Source organism: Castor canadensis, chromosome 17, assembly GCF_047511655.1.
Source record: "Castor canadensis chromosome 17, mCasCan1.hap1v2, whole genome shotgun sequence".
Lineage (NCBI taxonomy): Eukaryota > Metazoa > Chordata > Mammalia > Rodentia > Castoridae > Castor > Castor canadensis.
In genome coordinates, this window is record NC_133402.1 from 39,992,773 (window position 1) to 40,014,457 (window position 21,685).

At 37.3% G+C, this 21,685-nt stretch overlaps 1 protein-coding gene across 4 annotated transcripts in view; it reads left to right on the forward strand.

The window, feature by feature from the left end:
- Nucleotides 1-21,685, forward strand: part of Oxsr1 (oxidative stress responsive kinase 1) — a 117,922-nt gene that overhangs the window by 39,059 nt on the left and 57,178 nt on the right. For 3 of the 4 annotated variants that reach the window (XM_074059544.1, XM_074059542.1, XM_074059543.1), the window contains exon 4: nt 8,234-8,375. In XM_074059544.1, coding sequence (XP_073915645.1) covers nt 8,234-8,375 — 142 coding nt within the window. Of the gene's footprint in view, nt 1-2,405; nt 2,539-8,233; nt 8,376-21,685 lie in introns of all 4 variants that reach the window. The other variant, XM_074059545.1, reaches the window with a different exon arrangement.

Here is a 21,685-nt window from a genome sequence, read left to right on the forward strand (position 1 = left end):
CTTGAGATACTGAAAATACATTATCATCTAAATACCAGCACGTGAGCTAAGCAGGTTTTACACATTGCATATTGTTGTTATGTCTCTTAAATCTGTCCTGATGTAGGATGATTCTCTCTCCCTTCCTTCCTTCTGTGAATAAATTTATTGAAGTATATTGTAGAATGTCTCACATTTTGGATTTTTTGATTACTTCTTGGTGACATTTAACTTGATCTATATTCTTCTGTTTCTTAGAGCACACTGAAAATTAGATTGAAAGACTTGATTAAATTCAAGTTAAACATTTTGGGGCAAAATGCTTCATAGGTGATGCAGTGCACTTAATATTACATCAAGTCAGGAAATATTTGCTATCTGATTGTATCTTTAATAGTAATGTTCATTTTGTTTGATTAAGATTATGACAAATCTCTCCATGGAAAAATTAATTTTCTTTTTATAGGTAGCAAGTGTTCTGAGATGATTTTTGGATGCCCTGAATATATTGCTCCCCATAAATTCTTTGTTTAATGATTTTAGCATCTATTTATAATCCTTGTTTGAATCAGTTAATTCATCAGGGGTTATAAAATGGTGATTTTTCTTATCGCATCATTTCTTTTACATATATAAACTGGCATTCTTCTGTGAAAAGGAACTTTGCCTTATCAGCTGGGGCTCTTTTAGTCAATGTGTTTGTAGTTCCAACTGAAAAGCCTGGATAAATAACTATTTATTTTATTTCTTTATTTTACCTTATTTTATTTATTTATTTATTTTTGTGGGACTGGGCTTCAACTCAGGGTTTCAAGCTTTCAAAGCAGATGCTCTACTGCTTGAGTCACACTTCCAGTCCAGTTTTTGATGTGGTTATTTTGGGGATGAGGGTCTTGTGAATTAGTTGCCTGGGCTGGCCTTGAACCCTGATCTTTCTAAATTCAGCCTCCCAAGTAGCTAGGATTACAGATGTGAGCCACTGGTGCCCAGCAAATAATTGTTTTTTTTAAAAAACATAAGTTTCAGAGTAAAAAGTTGGTCTAATAATCTCTTCCATTGGAAGTAAATTATAGGATTTTTTTTTTCCATTTTTCCTGTTGAGTAGGGCTTTCATATTTTTGAGTTTCATTATAGACTCAAGAGTTTAAAAATATTCCTTATTTGAAATACATATTCAGTATTCTTTTTGCTATTTAGGTTTTCCAGAGTTTTGTCATTGTGTGTGCCTCCAAGATTACTTTTGCATCTTTTTGACACAAATCCATCAGTCTTTGAGTATATCCTTGCTTTGTTATTTTTCCATTTGTTTATTTTTTTTTTTTTAGATAAGGCCTCACGATGTAGCCAAGGCTGGTCTTAAACTCCGGATCCTTCCTGCCTTAGCCTCCTGAAGCATTGAGATTACAGGCATGCCCTACCACTCCTGGCACATCCTTGCATATTGAATCAAGACTTCTTAGGTTCACATTTGTGTTCTGTTTTCTAGACCCAGAATCAGCCAACACTCTTAGCAGATCTGATATTTTTTCTGTGGAATGATATAGATACTTGGAATGCTCATTGTTGCTATAGTCAGTGCTTGGAAATACTGTATATATTACAAATATAAATCATAATTTGACATTAATATTTTCTCACTCAAGTTTTATTATTACAAATTTCTAAAACTTCTTTTAATATTTTATTTGTACCTCTCTTGTCTTGCACAGAAAATCTTGTTCCCCAATATTAACATAATTAAATGTGTACTTTATCATATTTTATATTTATGCTATTTCTACTTTATTTCAGATTATTTCTACTTTATTCTTACACTGAAATATAAATATTGCAAACAGTGGACCCTTGGCAAATATAGATTGAGCATATTGTTATGGTTACCCAAAGGCCTATGCCATGTGGTAAATTAGCCTTTTTTTTGCCAAGGCACCTGGATTTGAATGATATGACAAGATTGGAAGGACCTGTGAGTGATGGAGCCACCCAGGCCTCTCATCCCTATTTGGCTTCATTTTTGTTTGCATATGTATTTTGTGAGGGAGTGTTATTTTTCCATTTTAGAATGTAGAGTTACAGAAAAGAGAATAAATTTAGTTTGCAATTTTAATAATGGCGTCAAACCGAACACCACACTTCCCCAAAGACGTTATAAAGGAGAAAGCATAGGTTTTAAAATAAATTCCAACTTTCCTGTTTAGCAGCTGTACAGTACATCATTGGGAAACTATTTAAACTCTTTGAACCTCTTTACTTGTTTGTTAGATGAGGATGCCTTACTTACTGCATCCAGGATGGATGAGGAGTAAATAAAATGTGCTGACATGCAATAGGTGCAGAAGAAATTTTAGTCACTGGTAGTAACAGTCCCTTGCTATTGATGTTTTTTCAGTGTAGCCAGAATTACCTTTTTGTTTCAATCCCATTAGTGATACATTGGAGAAACTGGACTGATTTGTTAAAGGCCTGTTCATATGATGGTTTGAAGCCTTGCTAATACCTACCTTTCAAGATGGTGGTCAAACATGGTTCTTTCAATATGGACAGATATGAGAACATTAGGTAATACTATATGTTTCATTATTGATCACCTATAGCATAATTTTCTTTATTTGTATTTCACAAAAATGTATAATGCAAAATTTTTAACGTTTTATAAAAAAAATCCTGACGAATGAGAATAAATTGTTTCTTTTATTCTCTCATCCATATCTTTGCTATCTCAACATTTCTGCTTTTAAGCAGAATGACTTTTTTTTTTTTTTTTTTGGTGGCACTGGGGTTTGAACTCAGGGCCTCATGCTGGCTAGGCAGGCACTCTACCACTGGAGTCACTCCACTATCCCTTTTATCGTGATAGGTTTTTTTCAAGATAGGGGCTTGTGAACTATTTGCCTGGGGCTGGCTTTGAACCACGATCCTCCTAATCTCTCTCTTCTGAGTAGCTAGTAGCTAGTGGCTCACAGTTAAGAGCCACTGGCATCTGGCTTTTTTTCTTTTCTTTTTTTAAGAATTCCTATTCTTCAAGGAGTATATGTCCTGATCACAGAAGGGGCAGGACATGTAGATGGATCTTTTAATTGTAGCTCTTTGTCCCTACTGGTCTTAGGTTTCTTCGGACAGATGTACTCAGCCAATTTCCTGGAGGATAACTTTCAAACATGTCCCAGTCATAACCCTTTTATGAGTCAATATAATCTTTCCATCTAAACTTTCTAAATATTAAAAGTTTTGCATGTTTTTAGGAAAATGAAGTCTTGCTTTTGTTATAAAATAAAATAAACATTTTATTTAACAAAGGAATACAGTAAGCAAAAGCCAGAAACTAAGTACAACTTGAAAAAAAATTAAATGGAAGGAAATTGTATCAGGCTTTCTAGCACAACTCACATGTTATTCATTAAATATTTATCAGATGCCAATACTTTGGTGAACAAAACTGCTAGTTCCATGCTCTCATGGGCCTTACAGCTAATAAAGAAAAGTAAGAATTAAATAATTATGTGTGTTCAGAGGGACATGAAGCATCAGTTGTCATGGGAGCAAGTTTTAGGAGAGCCTCACCTTATTGAAGGAAGAATGGACACACTGAGATTAACAGAGGCTCCCCTCAGGTGGGGTGTCTAGCTAAGCCCCAACGAATAAGTAATAATCAGTCAGGTAAAATGAAAGTGAAGATAGTATGAGGGGAAGGACAGGAGAAGTGAGACAGAGAGGAGGAATTCTATAACAAAAGGTATGTAATCATGGTGGAGTGATGGTGTGTTTCTCTACCAGTGCAGAAGGAGTGAGAGAAGTGGACCATTGGATGAGACTTACTGATAATCCCTTTGAATACCTAAAAATGTAAATTACCAGAGTTAATGAAACTATGTATAGGGTAGGGTACCTTCTTTCACATCAACTTCATCAAACAAAATAATTAAGAAAAAAAATTTTTGGTTTTAGCAACATTGCATGATGTAGACTTTAATAAATAAATCATAAGATAAATAGTAACTGACACTTTTAAACCATCAACTAATAGACATGTGATTAAAATAAGTTTCATTAAGTATATCAGTAATCATTTTGTAGTGGTTTCTTACAACTAATATTCTTATCTTTTGCTATTTGAAACCTTGTTGAATGCTGGGATTTGTTAGTACTCTAATAAATCTTGAGAACTTAGAAGCACTTTTGCTCTAAGTATCTACTTGCACAATTTATTAGCACCAAACTACTGTGTAAGATCTTTAGAAATCCAAGTAGTTAAGAAAACTTCTGAGAGGAAGTCAAGAATTCCTTAAAGGATTAAATGTAGAAATGCAGAGACCTAATTTAAATACACTGTCCTAGATAGTGAAATATTTTATTGTTTAGGAATACCCTCAACTTTGTCATCTTCTATGAGACTAAAAACTCAAGGGGACTTCCTTGATCTAAGCAGGACCCAGATAAAATACATGATATGAATAGTGACCAGCTTTGCATGTTCAATCAATAGTAGAGGGTCTTAAAACTTTTGCAACATCTGTTGGCCTAAAATGAAATACTTAACCAAGCAAATTTTGGCCCCTTCAAAACCTCCATGGCTCTGGAAGACACAACCCTAGTGGCTAAAGATTGATTAAAACTTGTAAGTAGAGCTACTAGTAATTAAATTGAATGAGTTGATCTTGCATTCAAAGAATGTCTTTTCATAAAGATAAATTGAGGAAGTAATATCTTGATAATTTCATTTGATTGAGCTTTTTATGAGATACAACAAGTATCTTAAACCAGCAGCTGCTTCACTACTTTGTCAATAATATTTTGATACTCAGTAAAGGATTTCTTGGACAGTTAGTTTTTTGTATTGCTCCTTAAATGTTCAGTATCACAGGCTTTGACAATACAACAGGAGATCATTTTGAGGAATAGATGATGTGTATATTTAACCTTTTGCTTTGTTACAAAATTCGTGCTAAATCTCATTTTCCAGTATTTTATTTGCTTTTTTTTGAGAAATGCTTGGATTTTAATGAGCAGCTTTCATCAAAAGTAGTGTAGCTTATTAAAATCTTTTTTTTTTTTCCAGCTATGTTTCACTATGTAGCTCAGGCTGGCTTAGAACTCACCATGTAGCTTGTTGGTCTCAAACCTGAGATCCTTCTGCCTCAGCCTCTAGAGTGTTCACCAACACACTCACCTTAAAATGTCTTTTAAAATGCACCTTCTTGGGCTCAGATCTCCTGAATGGATCTGTAGAGTTTGGGAGTCTGCATTTTTTTTTTTTTGTACTATTTCTTTGAAATTGTGCTTGAGGACATAATATCATATATGCTCTTATGATGTTCCCTGTTTTTCCTGCTTTTTTCTAGGCATTACTTGAGTCATTCAGTCATAATCTGTAGCCTCCTTTTGCTTAGCATGTTTTACCTTCATCTTTCTTTTAGTTGACATGAAAAATTCTATGTAATTTTGATGTTTGAGGAGAAATAATTGCAAGTGCCGTCCTTAAGTAAGATGCTATATGATGCTGAGTAAATCAAATGGATAAGATAGGGGAAGGAGGCACCTTTTGGAAACAATATCTGTCAGTTAAGAATAAATGTCTATCATCTGTAGAAATTGTATTGTTAAAAGAAAATTGTTAGGCCAGGAAGAGAGGATCTCTTATTTAAGCATTGTTCATATGTCTGCTTTGGATGTAGACTAGGGATATATATGCATTGCTTTAGTTTCCCCATTGATTATTGGATGATGTGAAATTAGTAAAAAATCTTCTAAACTTTTTGAAAAGGAGCTCTTCAAATTCTTTCAAATACAGATCAAATAATTTTTATGTGCCCTAAGAACTGTGTTGGTCCATTTCTTTGATCTACTAGACTGGAAGTTCTTTTAAAGTCAGTAGTCATGTCACATATATCTTACCTTATTTTGTGACACCCAGTTCTACATCTTGAATATAATAAGGCCTAATTGTTAAATGAATAAATTCTGTTAACTTTTAATTCTCAGAAGGAATTTTCCCCTTTGCATTCCTTATTTTAGATACTCTTTTTTTTTTTGGACAGTACTGGGGTTTGAACTCCGGGCTTTGCACTTGCTAGGTAGGTGCTCTACCACTTGGGCCATGTCTCCAGCCCTTTATGCCTTAGTTAATTTTAGAATAGGGTCTTGTGTTTATTCTGGGGCATGCTGTACCACAGTCCTCTTACTTATGCTTGCTACATAGCTAGGATGACAGGTGTGTGCCACCACTTCCAGTTTTTATTGGTGAGATGAAGTCTTGCTAACTTTTTGCCTGGGCTGGCCTTGAACCTTAATCCTCTCTATATCTGTCTCCTGAGTAGTAGGATTATAGGTGTGAATCATTGTGCCTGGCCTTTATTTTAGATATTCTTAAAGTTACAAACATGAAACTTGACCAGTGTTTATACAGATGTCTTCTTACACAGCAGTATTTTTGTGGCCTAGATTTCTCAGAAGGATGAAACAGTTGGCCTTTTGGTATAGTCACTCTGTTTAAGGGATTAATGTATGATTAATTAAATTAAGCAGAACCAAACTTCTACCTTAGGCCTCTCCCCTTCTGGATCACAAACTAGTGAATCCCAGCAACGAGGAGGAGAAAGAGCTAGTTTAATAATGTGTTAAGAAGTGCTGTCTGGGATTTGGAGCCTCTCTGGTTCATTGTCTCTAGAAAGAACAAACTAACTACTGTTGGAAGTGGGAGTGGGAGTGAGCTGGCTTCCATTGGGGAGGAGAGATAGAGAATCTTACTTTCTATTATCTGACCTTTGAACAGTTTTCCTCCCCTTCCTTTGCTCTCCCTCACTTTTTTTTTTTTCCAGAGTATTATTACCATCTCTCTTTCTCTCTCTCTCTCTTTTTTTTTTTTGTTGGTACTGGGGTTTGAACTCAGGGCCTCAAGCTTGCTAAGCAGGTACTCTACCACTTGAGCCACTCTGCCAGCCCTGTTTTGTGTTTTCAAGATAGGGTCTCATGAACTGTTTCCCAGGCTGGCTTCCAACTGGGGGCCTCCTGATCTCTGCCTCCTTAGTAGCTAGGATTACAGGGGTGAGACACTAATGCCTGGCTCCATCTTTTTTTTTTTTTCCATTCTGAGTTAATGCTTCTTTTAAAATCAAGTTTGTCAAGTGAGTGTTTGTTTGTTTTTTTCAGGGCACTGGGGTTTGAACTCAGGGCCTCAAGTTTGCTAGGCAGGTACTCTACCACTTGAGCCACACCTTCAGCCCTTTTGGCTTTATTTTTCAGATAGGGTCTCATGTTTTTTGCCTGGGCTTGCCAGGACCACATTCCTGCTACTTAACACCTCCTGAGTAGCTGGGATTATAGACAAGAGCCACTGTACCTTCCTATCTTAATTGTAGTCTTGATCATTGAGGTCTTATACCAAGAAAAATGAGTATATAATCTGTATAATGTAGCCTGTCTTATGTTTCAGACTTCTTGGTATAGTTTTTAATATTGGAGATTGCTTTATTTGTATATATGATCTTTATGGACCAGTAGTATATTATGAGAAATTGTATGAGTCTTTGCTAAGTTTTATTTGATTGTAATCATCAGTTTTGGTATTCAGCATTCTGTGATTTTATTTATCCTAGAGGTGTCATTTCCTCTCTTCTCATTTGTTCTTAAATATGTGCTTTATTTCCTGTCTCAGGAAGACTAGGATTGAGAAGATATCTGGGGTGTTATTTAAGGAAAGAGTTACTATTGTTATTCTTTTCACATTTGTCTTTGGTATATCTATTTTATTTCTATAATTTATTAACCTGAAAAATTTAGCCTTTAAGTTAGTTTGTGTACAAATGTGATCTTTCCAAGTATTTCTTCCCTGACCTGACTTGCATTTCAATTGTGTTTTATATCTTTAGTCATATAACACTGCATACTCTAATCTGGAAGTCTGTTTTTGGTTTATGATATTTTATAATTGAGTGTTATTGATGGCTGTGGTTTACGTAGGGATTTTTCAGAAGTGGTTAAAATCCTACCCTACCTCTTCCAAATTCTGTCTAGAGGTCTCAAGGAGATGCTGGTCTAACATACCACTTGGGTATTACTGTGCTATTTTCTGTTTTAGATTAGAACTGAGAATAAATTACTACTTTTAAGCTTCTGTATTTCCTCATATTTGCTATTTTCTCCTTGCTCCCCACGTAAGTTATTTTGTATAAAGGTTTTTTAATTTCAAAATGGATCTCAATTATATTATATTATATATTAATTTAATTTTTTAGTAAGCTATGTTTTCTGTTTTCAGGTTCTGTTCTGGATATTATTAAGCATATTGTGGCAAAGGGTGAACACAAAAGCGGAGTCCTAGATGAACCTACCATTGCTACAGTACTCCGAGAGGTATTAGAAGGGTTGGAATACCTGCACAAAAATGGGCAGATTCACAGGTACATAAATGACATCACCCTTTTCTTTTGCATAAATGCAGTGATATTTGTGCCACATTGTCCCATTCCTTTATTGAATTAATTATATCTCTGAGTTTGGTCATGGTTCTTTAATATGCTGTGGTTTGAGTTTTAATTATACAGCTAGTAACTATTAAAGCAACAAGTGTTCAGTAAAATTGGAAAATATAAAAATGGGACAAATTAATAATTTCTTCCTAGGAGGCAGTCACTGGCAACATTTGGAACATTGCTTTCCATTTTCTTTATATGCTTAAGAATATTTAATACTGTTTATATTATAATTTTGTCTGTTTGTTGCTTTTCTTTCTTTTTTTCCTTTTTCTTTTTTTGGTGTGTGTGTGTGTGTGTGTGTGTGTGTATGTTTCTGGAATTGAACCCAGTGTCTTGCACATGCTAGAAAAGTGCTCTGCCACTGAGCTACATTCCCCAGCTCTTTTGTACTGTATTTTCAGACAAGGCCTTACTAATTTGCCCAGGATGGCCTGAAATTGGTGATCCTCTTGCCTCAGCTGCCTGAGTGGTGGGATTATAGGCTTGTACCACCATGGAGGGCTTATCTGTTGCTCAGCTTACTTTATATCTTCAGTATTTTCCCAAGTTACTAAAAGCTCTCTGTAAAATAACATTTTTTAATTAAAGCTTTTTTTTCCCCCCTTTTTAAAATAAATAACATAATCTGGTGCTGCTAGCAGTGGAGAGTGAGAGAGAGAGATGTTGGGTAAATGGGTCTGTGAACATTCCCAGGCCAATGATGTGGGCTGCCATCTAGTGCCAGTGGAGTTATTATTCAGTCCTGGTTGCTGTTGCCTATGGGAGTGGAAGGCTCGTCCCTTGGACCACTTTTTTGCTGTTGGGTGGGGTGTTATGAGACACATTGTGCTCAAGTTGTCCTTTGCTGTTGGATGGGGGCCAGGAGATGGTAGGCCTAAGTTTCTTTATGCTGTTTAGTGGAGGGCTGGGAGATACCAGCTGTGCCTTCTGGTGTGGCTGTCATGTGGCATGGGACTGACTTCTGCACCAGATGCAGCTAAAAGATGAAGATTTCCCATCTGGCCTTAATTGGCAACTCTCATTCTCATATAGTATCCACCAAGAAACTACAAGTATGGGGACCAGGATGGGACTTCCTGTTACGATTCTGCTAGAATGTCCCTTTACTGCTCCTCAGACCAGAGAAAGCAAGCTTGGGCTTTTTTGGTCTATATGTATAGATGATTCTGGATTTCAGGATCCTCTAGTGCCCAGTCTGGACTGCAGAAAATTAAAAGCTCAGGAAATTTAATAACATGCTAATCTTCAACTCCTGAGCCACCTAGCCACTGTGCCTTCCTCTTTCTACCTTTGCATATTCTTTTGTGATTGTCTGTTGAATTATTCCTGGAATTTTAGTTGTATTTAAAGGGAAGGAGCAGGGAAAGGTAAAACTATTTTGTTTGTGACTGGAACTAGTCCCTGGATGTTAGAGAGGGTTGCAATTTTATTTTAATCTATTTCATTCCTGAGTTCAGATTCTGAATATAATATGATAATAATCACTCTCTGAATATTTTATGTTTACGTTGTTTTCAATATTATAATGAACCTCTTTCTGTGTGGAATTCATTTCTCTATGATATTCATTTATTCATGCAGTGCTAGGTCTTGAACACAGGACCTCATGGAAGTACTACACTATCAAGCTATAGTCCCAGCCTGAGTTTTGTTATTTATATCTCTCTTTCTAAGAATATTTTTTTCTTTTTCCTTGTTTTTCTGGGCAGTACTGTGGGTTGAACTCAGGGCCTTGCACTTGCTAGGTAGGCATGCTATCCCTTGAGCCACTCTGCCAGTGAAGTCCAGCTTTCTATAAGAAGTCAAAGAAAAATCGCATTTTATCTTAAAAGATAAAATGCTTTTAAGTATTTTAAGTTGTTTTCCAGAAATGTACAGATGTGTGCCCCTATTATTAGTGTATGAGAGTAGTTGTTCATTGGACCCTTGCTAGCCTTACCTATTAAAATTTTTAATTTGCTAATTTTGATAGATGTGAAATGTTTGCTGGTGACTTTCGCCTATTTGTTGGTTGGAATTTTATTACTTCTTTTATTATTCTGAGATTTTTAATGTTGAAAATGACTTTTCTCAATGTTTATTTTGTGAAAGGCATACTGTTTGTTTTAGGAAACTTGTAGAACAAAGAAGCAAGAGGGAGTCAGGATGCTAGAGTGTGATTAAAAATCTGGAAAACAGGATGAGACTGGTGGAAAGTCAGGACAGGTCAGTGGATCAGAGATGCACTTAAACACATTGAAGTCAAAAGAGTAATCAAAATGGAGTGATTGAATAGTTACTTAGAATGATAAGAGGTTATTTTGTAGCTGTGTCAATTAAGATAAAAAATTGAAGTAGATGATGAATGTGGAGTGGAGGAAGAGGTATAGGTGGCCTCAGTGCACTGATAGGCTGGCTGTTGTGCTATTGTATGATTATTGATGTTTCAGAAGATAATGGCAAGATGATTTGGAAAACTAGGCTGTAGCAAACAACTGAGAAATTAAATGATAGCAGTAACAAAGAGGGAAAGAGGGGTAAAGCTGGATGGCCTGAGTCTGAAGGGAACTATTTTGTTTTTCCCTTAAAGTAAAAGTTTAATACATTTGTAGGAATAGCAGGAATGGAATGAAGGTTAGATTTTCTTTCCTTTTTCTTCTTTTCTTTTTTTTTGGAGGTACAAGGGGGTTGAACTCAGAATCTCACATTTGCTAGGTAGGTATTCTATTACTTGAGCCACTCAGCCAGCTCTTTTTGTGTTGGTTATTTTTGAGATAGTATCTCATTTTATGTCCTGGCAGGCCTGGACAGGCCTCCTATTTATGGTTCCCTGCATAGTTGGAATGACCTGTGCATTCTACCACGTCTGGCAAGACATTGGTTAAGATGGTGTCTTGTGAAGTTTTTGCCTGGATCATGGCCTCAAACTGCAATCCTCTCAATCTCTGCCTCCCAGGTAGCTAGCATTACCAGCTTGATCAACTGTGCCTGGCCTAGAATTTTATAATAAATTAGACATTTATGTCAAAAAATTTTACTTTTTCAAGGAAGTTTCCCTATCATTTCTATCTTCTTGAAAGCAAAAAATAGTAATTACTGTTCACTACTCTCATGGATAAATTGTTCCATTGTGTTTGATAATAATCCTATCTTTATACTTCACATCATCATCTGCATTGTTTCACAGTGAACTTATACTCCACTCAACTTAAGAGCCCAAAGAAATCAGAACAAAGAGTAGTCACATTCATATGAATGAATGCTATAGGGTCAAGGATTTTTTAAGTACCAATTTAGTGACAGAATGTCTGCTGGCACAAACCTTCTGCTCATTCATATTATTAAAGCTGCAGTAATAGAAATGAAAGCTGCTTTAAGGAAAAAAGAACTAAATACGTTGGAAATGTAAGTACCATTTATATCCTGATCAGTATCAGGTAAATATCTAAATATCCTGAATTCAGAAGTCAGAGAAAAAAGAAGGTGCTTCATATTATCAGGTCCATTTTTAAAAACAATTGAGATCCTTTGGGGAAATCATTTCAGTCTTTGCTTTTATGAGAGTTTTCTGTTGGTTATGGCTGCCCCCATACAGTCTGCTTTCACTTCTTTGACTTTTTTTTAATCATTGGATTCTTATATAACTTATGTAGCCTTTTAAGGCCATATATGACTAACAAAAGGGGAATTCAGACAGTGTGTGATTCTCTAGAAATTTTTTCTAAAACCAGAGCAAAATTGGAATGACAACATAAGGAGTATACACCATTGTCTCATGCTTGAGCTCCTAAACTGGAAAGCAGAGATGGGATATAAGGCGCAGAGGAGGCCAGAAAAAAAGAGCAATGTACCAGGCTATGGCTCCTGGCTAGGACTTCACCAGCATGACTTGCCTGGAGCAAACAGCTCAGAAAGTATTGTAGAAACACTGAGGTCAGAGCCCATCTCTAGCCAGAGCACCCAGCCACTTCTTGCCCTGCCTAACCAAGCCCCATCCACATACAACCATGAAGACCAAATAGCAACTTTTAAGAAGAAGGAGAGAACAGAGATAAACAGTTGATCTTCATTATTGTTTTTGTTTTTTTGAGTTAGGGTCTTGCTGTGAATCCCAGGCTGGCCTGGAACTTGGTATGTAGCCCAGGCTGCCTTGAACTACGATCTTCTTGTCTGAGCTTCATGAGTGTTGGGATTCCAGAAGTGCCCCCCACTCTCCTCTGCTTGGTCTTCATTTTTGAAAGAGTTTTGCAGGATATAGAATTATTTTGGCTGGCAGTTTTATTCATCAGCACTTTGAATGTGTCATCTTACTAATTCGTGACCTCCATTGTTCTGATGTGAAGTTAGCTATTAATTGTATTAATGTTTCTCTTTCCCCATAATGTTTTTATGTTGTGGCTTTCAAGATACCCTCTCTGTGTTTAAGTTTCAACAGTTTGACTATGTTGCTGCTAGGTATAGATCTCTTTGTTCACTTATTTGAGCTTTTTTTTTCTTTTGGTGGTACTTGGATTTTGAACCCAGGCTTGTTAGGCAGGTGCTCTACCACTTGAGTCATGCCCCCAGCTCTTTTGGCTTTTAGTTATGTGCTGTGTGTTTTTTGCCAGGTCCCATAACCATCCTATTTATGCCTTCCACAAATCTGGGATGATAGGTACATACCACCATCACACAGGTTTATTGGTTGAGGTGTGGGTCTTGCTAATTTTTTGCAGGACTGGCCTTGAACTGTTACCCTTCTCATCTCTACCTCCCAAGTAGCTGAGATAATATGTGTGCACCATTATGCTTCATTTATTTCTATTTTTATTTGAGATGAGTTTCATGATGTAGCTCTGGATGGCCTTGAACTTGGGATGTTCCTGCCTCAGCCTCCCAAGTGCTGAATAATTATGCTTTTTAACTCCACAATTTTCTTTTGGTTTTTTTAAATTTTATTTTACTTTTTAATTAGCATACATTGGTAGTACAAGAGAGTTTTATTGTGATAATTCCATACTTTGAACATGTTCACTCCCTCTCTTATGTTCCTTTACCACCACCACCCCCGTTTTTATATCAATATTGCAAATCTTTGTAGATTCTTATTTTTATGCTTTCCTTTTAGTCTTTTTTGGGAGGGTGGGATGGGGGTTGAATTCAGTTAATTATGCTTGTTATGTAGGTGCTTTATCATTTGAGCCATGCCTCCAGCACTTTTGCTTTGGTTATCTTTGAAATAAGGTCCCACTTTATGCTCAGGCTAGCCTGGACCATGATCCTCCTATTTGTGCTTCCCCACATTGCTGGGATGACAGGTGTATGCCACCATGCCCTGTCATTGGTTGAGAAGAGGTCTCTCCAAGTTTTTGCCTGGGCTGGCCTATAATCATGATCCTCCTGATGTCTACCTTCCAAGAACCTGGGAATACAGGCTTGAGCCACCACACGTGGTTCCCTTGCCTTTCTTTTAGTACTGGAAATTGAACTCGAGGGCCTTGCACTTGCTAGACAAGTGTTCTACCAGTTGAGCCACACTTCCATAGCTCTGTCTCTTTCTCTTGTCTCTAGCTGAGGCAGCTCACCCAGGGAACAAACTCTCTTGTGAGTCCCACACGAAGGCTGCCCTCTGTCTTGGGAAAGATCTTTGGTGTATGAGCACAAGTAGCTAGGATTACAGATTTTGCACCTTCATAACTGACCTTTTCCTTTTATTATTACTATTATTATTACTATTATTTGTAGTAATGGGGTTTGAACTCAGGGCCTATACCTGGAGCCACTCCACCAGCCCTTTTTTGTGATTTTTTTTTCGAGATAGGGTCTCATGAACTATTTGCCTGGGCTGTCTTCAAACTGCAATCCTCCTGATCTCTGCCTCCTGAGTAGCTAGTATTATAGGTGTGAGCCACCACTGCTTGGCTCCTTTTATCCTTTAAACAGGGTTTCCTTTGGAATAAAGGAAATTGAAGACAATTTATGTAGGGTAAATGATTTGAAGTCTTTGCTGAGTCAACATCTGGGAACACTTGGAAAATTTCTGATTGCTTTTCCCCCCTGAATATGGGCTATACTTCTCTATTGTTCCCTTACTTTTCTATTGAGAACTGGAAATTTTAGGTGTAACATTAGATATTATTTTATAGAATTCTAGGTTCTAAGTTTTTCCCTCCTGGAGGTTAGCGTTTTTTGTTTGTTTGGTTATTAACTTGGTCAGGATAAGTTTGTGAAATCTGTTCTTCCTTGAAATGTTTAGCCATTGATAAATGTCTCTGCTTTGCTTTGTTGTGGGTGTTAAATTCTTTTTAAAGTCTGGTTTTCTAGGGGTTACCCTGCATCATGTCTTATCTAAGTTTACTAGTCAGCTAGTGAATTGATTGAGGTTATGCTCAAAGGCTAGTAAGATTTCCATGCTTTACCTCTTGATCTTTCTGTGGGTTTAGAAATGAATGTTTTCAAAGTTCTGGCTGTTTTTCAGTTTTCCTGGGTTTCAGTTTTGGACAGGACTGTCAGGTCTCCTTTGCTTTTATGCATATCCTGAGGGTCGGCTAGAAGTATATAGCCTCTTTGTCTCTGTTGTGCATATGTGTACCTTCAGCCAGGAATATCTTTTGTCTATATCTGGACTGCAAACACAAGTGATAGAGCCACTGTTGATCCTTTTCTACTGGTCATCCTTCAAAATGTCACTTCCATCAACAATGCTGCTGGGTTACCTGTACTAACCAGTTCTACCCAAGTGAGCCTCTCAACTCTGGCAAAGCGCTGGTCACCATGGTCTGTCTACCCTTAGTGGAACTTCCACACAGTCTGAGCTGGGACTGGTCCCAGACCAGAATATCATAGCATTCCACTGTTCTTATCTGAAGTCAAAAGTTTTTGAAGCATAAATGCTTCTGAGGTTAATTTCCAGAGCACTGAAATGGTTGTTTTGTCACATTTGTCCAGTTTTAATGTTGATATTTAGAGAGAAATATTTACCAGTTTTCTCACTGGGCTGTAGCTTGACAATCCACTCTTCTGTGTGCATTTTGCCTGAGATTGTTCTAAGAAAGAATACACTTTTGCTCTATCTAAATAAATTCCTAAAGAAAATCTCCAAGGAAGGTTTGTCGTTCCCCCCACCCCCATATAGGGGATGGAACGCAGGGCCTTACACGTACTAGTCAGATACTCTACCACTGAGCTACATCCCCAACCCACTCTCAGGTGATCTTTAAAAGGAGTGATGCTCATTTAGCTAAATGAGAACTGATGCATGTCACAAACTAGATATTACAGTCATACAAAGTAAAGCAGTCTGTATATTTTTTGTGCCTGGGCATGATACAAATCAGCTTTATTCTTTCTTTAACACTTCCTTTCTTTAGGTAGATCTAAGTTTCCAACCTATATCACTTTTTGAAGAATTTTAAAAAACACTTCTTGCGAGGGGTCTACTGATTACAGAGTTCCTTAATTTTTGCTTGGGTGAGGAGTCTATATTTCTCCTTCATTTTCTTTTCTTTTTTTTTTTTTAATTTTTATTTTATTCATATGTGCATACAATGTTTGGGTCATTTCTCCCCCTTTCTCTCCGCCCTCTCCTTCATTTTTGAAGAATAATTTCACTGGATATATATTCTGGATTGGTGGGTTTTTCCTTTCAACAGTTTAAATATTTCACTCCACCCTCTTCTTTGCTTCTAGTGGTTTCTTCAGAAGTTGGATATAATTCTTTTTTGTTTGTTTGTTTTGAATTATTTTTATTAGGATATATTCATTATACAGGAGGGATTTGTAGTGACAATTCCAATTAGACTTACACTGTACATTATTTACATTACCCCCATCATCTCTCCCCCTCAGGTCCCCTCCATATAATTCTTACTTGCTTTTCTATGGGTAAGATGTTTTCTCTGATTTTTATTTAGTTTTTTTGGTGTCACTGGGGTTTGGACTCAGGGCTTCATGCTTGCTAGGCAGGGGCTCTTGCTGCTTGAGCCTCTCTGCCAGCTTTTGTGTGCGTGTGTGTGTGTGTGTGTGTGTGTGTGTGTGTTTCTCTCTTGATTTTTGTCTTTCCTTACTGTCTTTGGGTTTCTTTAGAGACTTTTGATTTGTTTTGATTCTTTTTTTTTTTTTCTTTCTCTCTCTCTCTGTCTTTGTCTCTCTGTCGCCATCCTCCCCTCCTTGTCCCTCCCTTTTCCAGACAAGGTCTGACTATGTAGCCCAGGTTGGCCTCAAATACTCTGATTCTTCTGCCTGGCCCTCCTGAGTGCTAGCATTACAGGCATGCACCACCACCACACATGATTTAGAGATTTCTTTTGTTTTTTTTTTTTTTGTGGTTCTGGGGTTTGAACTCAGGGTGTCATGCTTGCTAGGCAGGTGCTCTACCACTTCAGCCACTCTGCCAGCCCTTAGAGATTTCTTAAATGAGGTCTGAAACTGGATGATGCTTCAGTTGCAATTCCTTGAAATTTCTTGGGACTATTTGGGCTGAATAAAAATGCTCAGTCCTTCTGGCAGTTTAGGAAAGCCTCTGCCCTCCATACCCCACTACCACCAAAAAGGAAGCCTAGCAACTATTGGATTTATTAGGGATTAGAGACAGAATGTTCTTTCCTTGGACATCCTACCTTTCATATTTGCTAACCTGCAAACTAGCATCCTTTTAGGGGAGCCCAGAATGTCAGGCTGCATTGGAAGCTGTCCTGCAAGAGAACACCTTTGAATTACAGTTCTCTGAAATTGAAGATAAGGTACAGGTTCCAGATTGTTGTCTTCCTGATGAATTATTCCTTTTGTTATTATATAATGACCCTTTCATTCCCCAAAATGCATTTATATTGCAGACAATTAGGGCTTATTTTAATATAGCTATGCTAGCTTTTCAGTAAATGTACCTTTTATTATGTCTCAGTCTTCTCAGGGTCCTGACTTTATGAAAGTGTCATAATTGTAGTTACCATTGTTAAACTGGTCCAGTGCTATGTGTTCTGTTTAGATGTAGATTTGAAAACCTAGACTTTGTGGTTGTTTGAGCTTCCAGGACTTACTGGTTTGCTTTATAAGTTTCTCCTTCATTTCTGAACCTTGAGGATTTCCTTGTCTTCATTTCATATTCAGCTTATCTGGTAATTATTTTCTCCTAGTTTATCCAGCATATACCTCTCCCTCTCTCCCTCCCTCCCTCCCTCTCTCTCTCTTTCTCTCTCTCTCTCTCTCTGTGTGTGTGTGTGTGTGTGTGTGTGTGTTTTATGTCTCTCTGTCTTCTTTTCAGCAGGGAACGATGTATTTTGAGGCAAGGGCCTGGATAGTGATGAAAGTCTGCTGTCCACGCAGTTTGCTGTGTTGCTTGAATAGGAATTCACTCTCTAACACTTTAAGTCATATACACTCAACCTTTAATACATATTTGGATCACCTGGGAAACTTTAAAAACTGTTACTGCTTGGGTCCACTGCCAGAAATTCATTCACTTGGTCTGGAATAAAGCTTTGGCCCTGGTACTTTTAAAAGTTTCTGAGGTGATTCTAATGTGCAACCCAAGGCAGAGAACTACTACTCAACTTCAGCAGTGACCCGCTCTGAAATGTACTAATACTTAAACATGCTTAGAAGAAAGTTGTGGTATTGAGGAATAGAGATAGATATATTTTTGGTAGGCTTTGCTACTCATATTTTTAAGGACAGTTGTTATAGCAGGTAGATTTGTGTATTAACCTGGTGAATTTTCCTCCATTTCTACTTTGTCTTTCTCTGATCTCCTACTCTCTTAGACTTTAGAGATTTTGATTAGGATAGACATGTCTCTAAGTTAGGTTTTTCTTTCTCTTCCTACCCGAATAACTTTGCCATTAAAGAGGTTAGCTTTAACAGAAATGTTGGATATTTAAGATGTGTAAATATATTTCCAGCTTTGGTTTTGATTCATTGCTTCTCCTGGTTTCTTTTTTTCCTCCTCCCAAGTTTTCCATGAACTATGCCTATTGATGAGTAATAAAAATGTTATAAACAGAAACTTATATTCTGTGCTATTGAGAAAGCCAAACATGTCAATGATACTCCTTTTAACTTTAGGAGGAATGTGTAACTTTGGGGTAACAGTGACATCTGAGAAATGACAGTAAGCAGTGGAAAGCAAAGCTAACTGCTCTTGCTATGTAAGAGTAGATGGAGAGTTTAACTGTTGGGGCTCCTGAGTTGCTTGGTATTCTTTGTGGTAGAGTAAAAAAAGTTCTTTAATTGAAAACTATATTGGTTTCCAGATATCTAGTTGCAGATCTTTTCCTTGAAAAATCCATTATCCTGTTGCATATGAGGACAGTCTGTGGTGTACTTGGTTGTTCAGTGAGCCATAACATTCCTGTGCCTTCAGTCTTGGAGGCTGTTCTACAGATTGCACTTTTGGTTAAGGGAAACAAAGATTGATTGTCTGGGGAATAAATCAGGAAAAATAGTTACTTAAAGTACAGGTTCTGTTGAAAAGTGGATTACTATCTCTTATAAAATACAAAAACTTACAAAATGTTATTTGAATAGGTAATACCTATACATGGCTTTAAAAATTCAGACAGCTTAAAATGGTATATGGTATAAAACTAGTCTTCCCATTCTCACCTGTGCTAAATTATGTTGATCCTGTGTACTTTTACTATGATATGATAAAAATGGCATGTTTATAGTTTTCCTTACAAAAACTAGTAATACTGTCTAACCATGAGAAAAACAAATAAGTTCCATTGGGGGCATTATATAAATTACATGGCCACTACTTCTGAAATTGCCAAGGTCATCAAAAAACAAGGATGGTCTGAGAAACTATCACAGCCAAAGGAGACATGACAACTAAATGTAATGTGCTATCCCAAATGGGATTCAGAGATAGAAAAGGGACATTAGGTAAAAGCTAAGGAAATCTGAATAAACTGTGTGCTTTGGTTAATGAGGTATTAATTCAGGTTCAGTACTTGCAGCAGAGTACTTTACTAATCCAAAATGTTAATAATAGGGAAACGGAGTGTGAGGTATGTGGAACTTTTTACACTGTCTTTTCAATTTTTAGGTGAATCTAAAACTGTTCTAAAAAAGTATTTTAAAAGTCTTGCTTATTACTATTTTTTTATTCCTTTGAGAGAGATTTTATATCAGCATACATGTAATGTATATATATATATATATATATATATATATATATATACACACATATATACATGCATGCATTCCTCTGTTCTGTTTTCTGAAAAAAAATGTAAGAGGTCACAATATATAAAGTATTCTTATAATCTTAGCACTCAGGAGGTTGAGGCAGAAGGATCTTGAGTTTGAGGCTAGCCTGGGCTACTCAGTGAGACCCTGGCTCAAAGGAAAAAAAAAAAAAAAGGAAGGAAGAAAGGAATAAATAAATATATGTAGATAGAGATTGTACCCTAAAAGCACACATATATTGGCATGTGTAGTATTTCTTGCTTTTAATTACCACAGCTTAATTGGTCATCTGTTTATGGATAACTAGGTTGTTCTAGTTCTTTGGCTATAGTGTATGAATTTATGAGTTTATAACTAACAAGTGGAACATTAGATAGAGGATCTGGGCAGATCCTAGTTTCTTCTTAGTGTTTAGTTGGCTTTTTTATTTACTTGCTATTGTTTTTTATGCTTTACTGCTTTCCAGGAAAGAATTTGAGGCAGGTGAGATCCTCTGTAGATGATTAAATCTGTTTGATGAATATCTAGGAGGTTCCTAAGAAAGTACAAGTAATGTGAAGTTATGTAGTAGCCTATTAAGATACAAGCTCAGGCGTGATGGTACACAGCAGTAATCCCAGCTATGCGGGAAGCAGAGATGGAATTAAGTTTGAGGCCAGCCAAGGCCAAAAAAAAAAAAAGTTAAAGACCCTGTCTCAAAAATCAAGCTGAGCATGGTGGCGTATCTGTAATCTCCACTATGCCAGGAGGCAGAAGTAGGAGTATTGTGGTCTGAGGCCATCCCCAGGCAAAAGTGAGACCTCATCTGAAAAATAAAGTAAAGCAAAAGGGGCTAAGGGTATAGCTTAAGTGGTAAGCATTTAGCCTGAGTTTAATCCCCATTACCGCAAAAACAAACAAACAAACAAACAAAAAAACCAACCAACCCTAGGCCCAGTTCTATTGCATAGTGAAATGGGGAGAACATTGAGATATGATCACACAGTGTTAATACTGTAGTACATCCTGTTGCAGAAGAACAAAGAGTGGCTAAACTACTCTTTTTTTCTGCATTGGATTTTAGATGAGCTTGGGAAAGAAAGCTGAAAGATAGTGGTTGACTCGGATAGTCTTTGTCACCACGGGAAGGGAATGTCCTCAGTTGTCTCCTGTTGGTAGTCTGAGTCAGGGACTAGAGATTTATGGAGCAAATCAGGGCAGCCTCCATTGTACTAATCATTGTCTGGAAGATGCCTGTGTAAAGTGCTTGGGTTTCAGGGCAGTACACAACATTCAAGGACCCGACATCCTTGTGCCTCAGTGTGTACTCTGGAAAGGCAAGGTATGCTGCTGTTGCTAAACACTGAAACCATTGTTCATTGCTTGCCAACGTGAGTGTCTCAAGATGGAGGAAAACGGGGCCAGGGACAGGATGAAGGTATGCTTGTGTCTGACTCCTTTTCATGGTGACACCGTCCTCCAGGAGCTGGCCTCAGATTTCTTTTTCTTTTTTCTTTTTTATCTAGCCTAAAAGTCAGTGTCTGTCTATGTGTCTGTCTCTCTCTCTCCCCCTGCCCCTCTCTCTTTCCCTGTCTCTGGCCCGCCTTTTCCCTGTACCTCTTTCTCTCCCTCTCTAAGGGGGATTGAATTCAGGGCTTTACATTTGCACAGTTAGTACTTTACCACTTGAATAATGCCTCTTGCCCTCTTTTCTCTAATGTTTTGGAGATAAGATCTTACTTTTTTGCCCAGACTAGACTGCATCATGATTCTCCTATTTTAGGCTTCCCACAGTAGCTGGGATGACAGAAGGCACCACCAAGCACAGCTTTTTTCCTGTTGAGATGTTTTTCGATTTCCTCCCACCCCAACTTCAACCCCGCCCCAGTCTCAGTAGCTAGTGGGTGTGAGCTACCAGCAGCTTGGCTGTTTTTTCCTTTTTTAATGCAAAATGACCACTCTGGTACGTTCTCATAAGATTGAAGCACTGTTTCCCTTGACTGAGTACCACTCATCTCTAGGGGAAAAACATAGTGTCCTATAAAATGCACTACACTCTTTGATTCATTCATTTAGAAACCTGTGTTAGATGGCATTTCACATCACAA